The 1,477-nt window shown below is 39.6% G+C and overlaps 1 protein-coding gene across 2 annotated transcripts in view; it reads right to left on the reverse strand.

Annotated features, from left to right (window-relative positions):
• The window catches only part of SLCO5A1 (solute carrier organic anion transporter family member 5A1), a 156,797-nt gene that overhangs the window by 4,417 nt on the left and 150,903 nt on the right, over positions 1–1,477 (reverse strand). The window contains exon 9 of one of the 2 annotated variants that reach the window (XM_023517554.1): positions 457–521. The exons of the other annotated variant lie outside the window; for it this stretch is intronic. Within the exon in view, the coding sequence (XP_023373322.1) occupies positions 457–521 (65 nt within the window). The remainder of the gene's footprint in view (positions 1–456; positions 522–1,477) is intronic. 2 annotated transcript variants of the gene reach the window in all.

The raw sequence follows: 1,477 nt of genomic DNA on the forward strand, positions 1-1,477 counted from the left end.
TTTTTTTTTCTTTCTCAGAAAACTTGATAAGTATACTCTTTGCTCAGTCTAATAAAATTACTATAAGGAAGTAAGGAATTGGAAATTTCACAAATAAAAGGAACACCAAATTTCTATCCCTTTTATATGAAAAAGGCATAAAGGAGCCAAAACACCAGTATTCCAAGACCATCACAAATTGCTTGATTTACCATTTCTTCCTGAGGAATTTTCCCCCAAGGTCAGGTTCACCATGAAAGAGAAACTAACCTGAAGCTGCTTTTGTTTCATCAAATGACAGAATTTGTGAGCTTTCAGTTCAAATCAGAAAATAAGGGAGTGGCGCCCTTGCCAGTAACTCGCAAGGTCTTACTCGGGTGATACATGACCTGACTTGCCATTTTTAAAGGGCAGTGAGAACTAACTTGCCATCTGTAAAGAGGAACTAAGAGGCACTTTGGAAATTCAGGAACGTACCAAGTGTTCGCAACAAAACAAACTGCATTCCCAGTGCAAAAGGTCTCTCTTCATCTTCCACAGACCTGCAGGGAAGGGAAACAAAGAAATGGGTTTCAACAGCGGCTCCAGGAAAATGAACATCAAATCAAGTCTGCATCATGGGGAGCTTGGGCTTCAAAAGTTGCTGCACGTAAGTATTTAATTCACTAGAATTTACTAACAACAGCCAAGCAAGATGGCTGATGGTTAGAACACACTGAGTAAAAGTCTCCCCAGTGAGGACACCAAAGAGGTCTCATTAATTCTAATTCTTTCCATTGAAATAGATGTAAAGGGTCAAATCTTTCTGGCCTAAGAGGCTGAACAGACTCTAACTCCACTTCTAAAATCCAATCTATCATTTTAAAACATTATAAAATTTTATTCTGAATGATGCCTTTCTTCTCTGTTTATCTGCATTTTCCAGAATGATAGATGTGTACAGTGAAAATTACTCCAGTAATTCCTCCAGGATAAAAAAACAACAGCAAGGCTGGGCACGGTGGCTCATGCCTGTAATCCTAGCACTCTGGGAGGCTGAGGTGGGTGGATTGCCTGAGCTCAGGAGTTCGAGACAAACCTGAGCAAGAGTGAGACCTCGTCTCTACAAAAAAAAGCCAGGCATTGTGGCAGGTGCCTATAGTCCCAGCTACTGGGGAGGCTGAGGCAAGAATCACTTAAGCCCAAGTGTTTGAGGTTGCTGTGAGCTATGATGTCACAGCACTCTAGTGAGGGTAAAAAAGTGAGACTCTGTCTCAAAAAAAAAAAAAGCAAACCAAAATAAACAAGGTGTCAAGGGGGTACAAATATTTTTGATTACCTGGGCCACTTCTGTGTATGTCTATTGAGTCATTTTACCTCCAAATCCTTTTCAAATAAACTCAACTCCAGAGCATCAGAGGGAGTTGAAGCCAAAACAAGAAATTATTTTTGCCTTTTCCTAGTCAACCACTCCTTTAATTAACAAATTTCCTTTTTTCTAAATAACACTTTTTTTTTT

This window comes from Otolemur garnettii, unplaced genomic scaffold (assembly GCF_000181295.1).
Source record: "Otolemur garnettii isolate 467f Iridium unplaced genomic scaffold, OtoGar3 scaffold00113, whole genome shotgun sequence".
Classification (NCBI taxonomy): domain Eukaryota; kingdom Metazoa; phylum Chordata; class Mammalia; order Primates; family Galagidae; genus Otolemur; species Otolemur garnettii.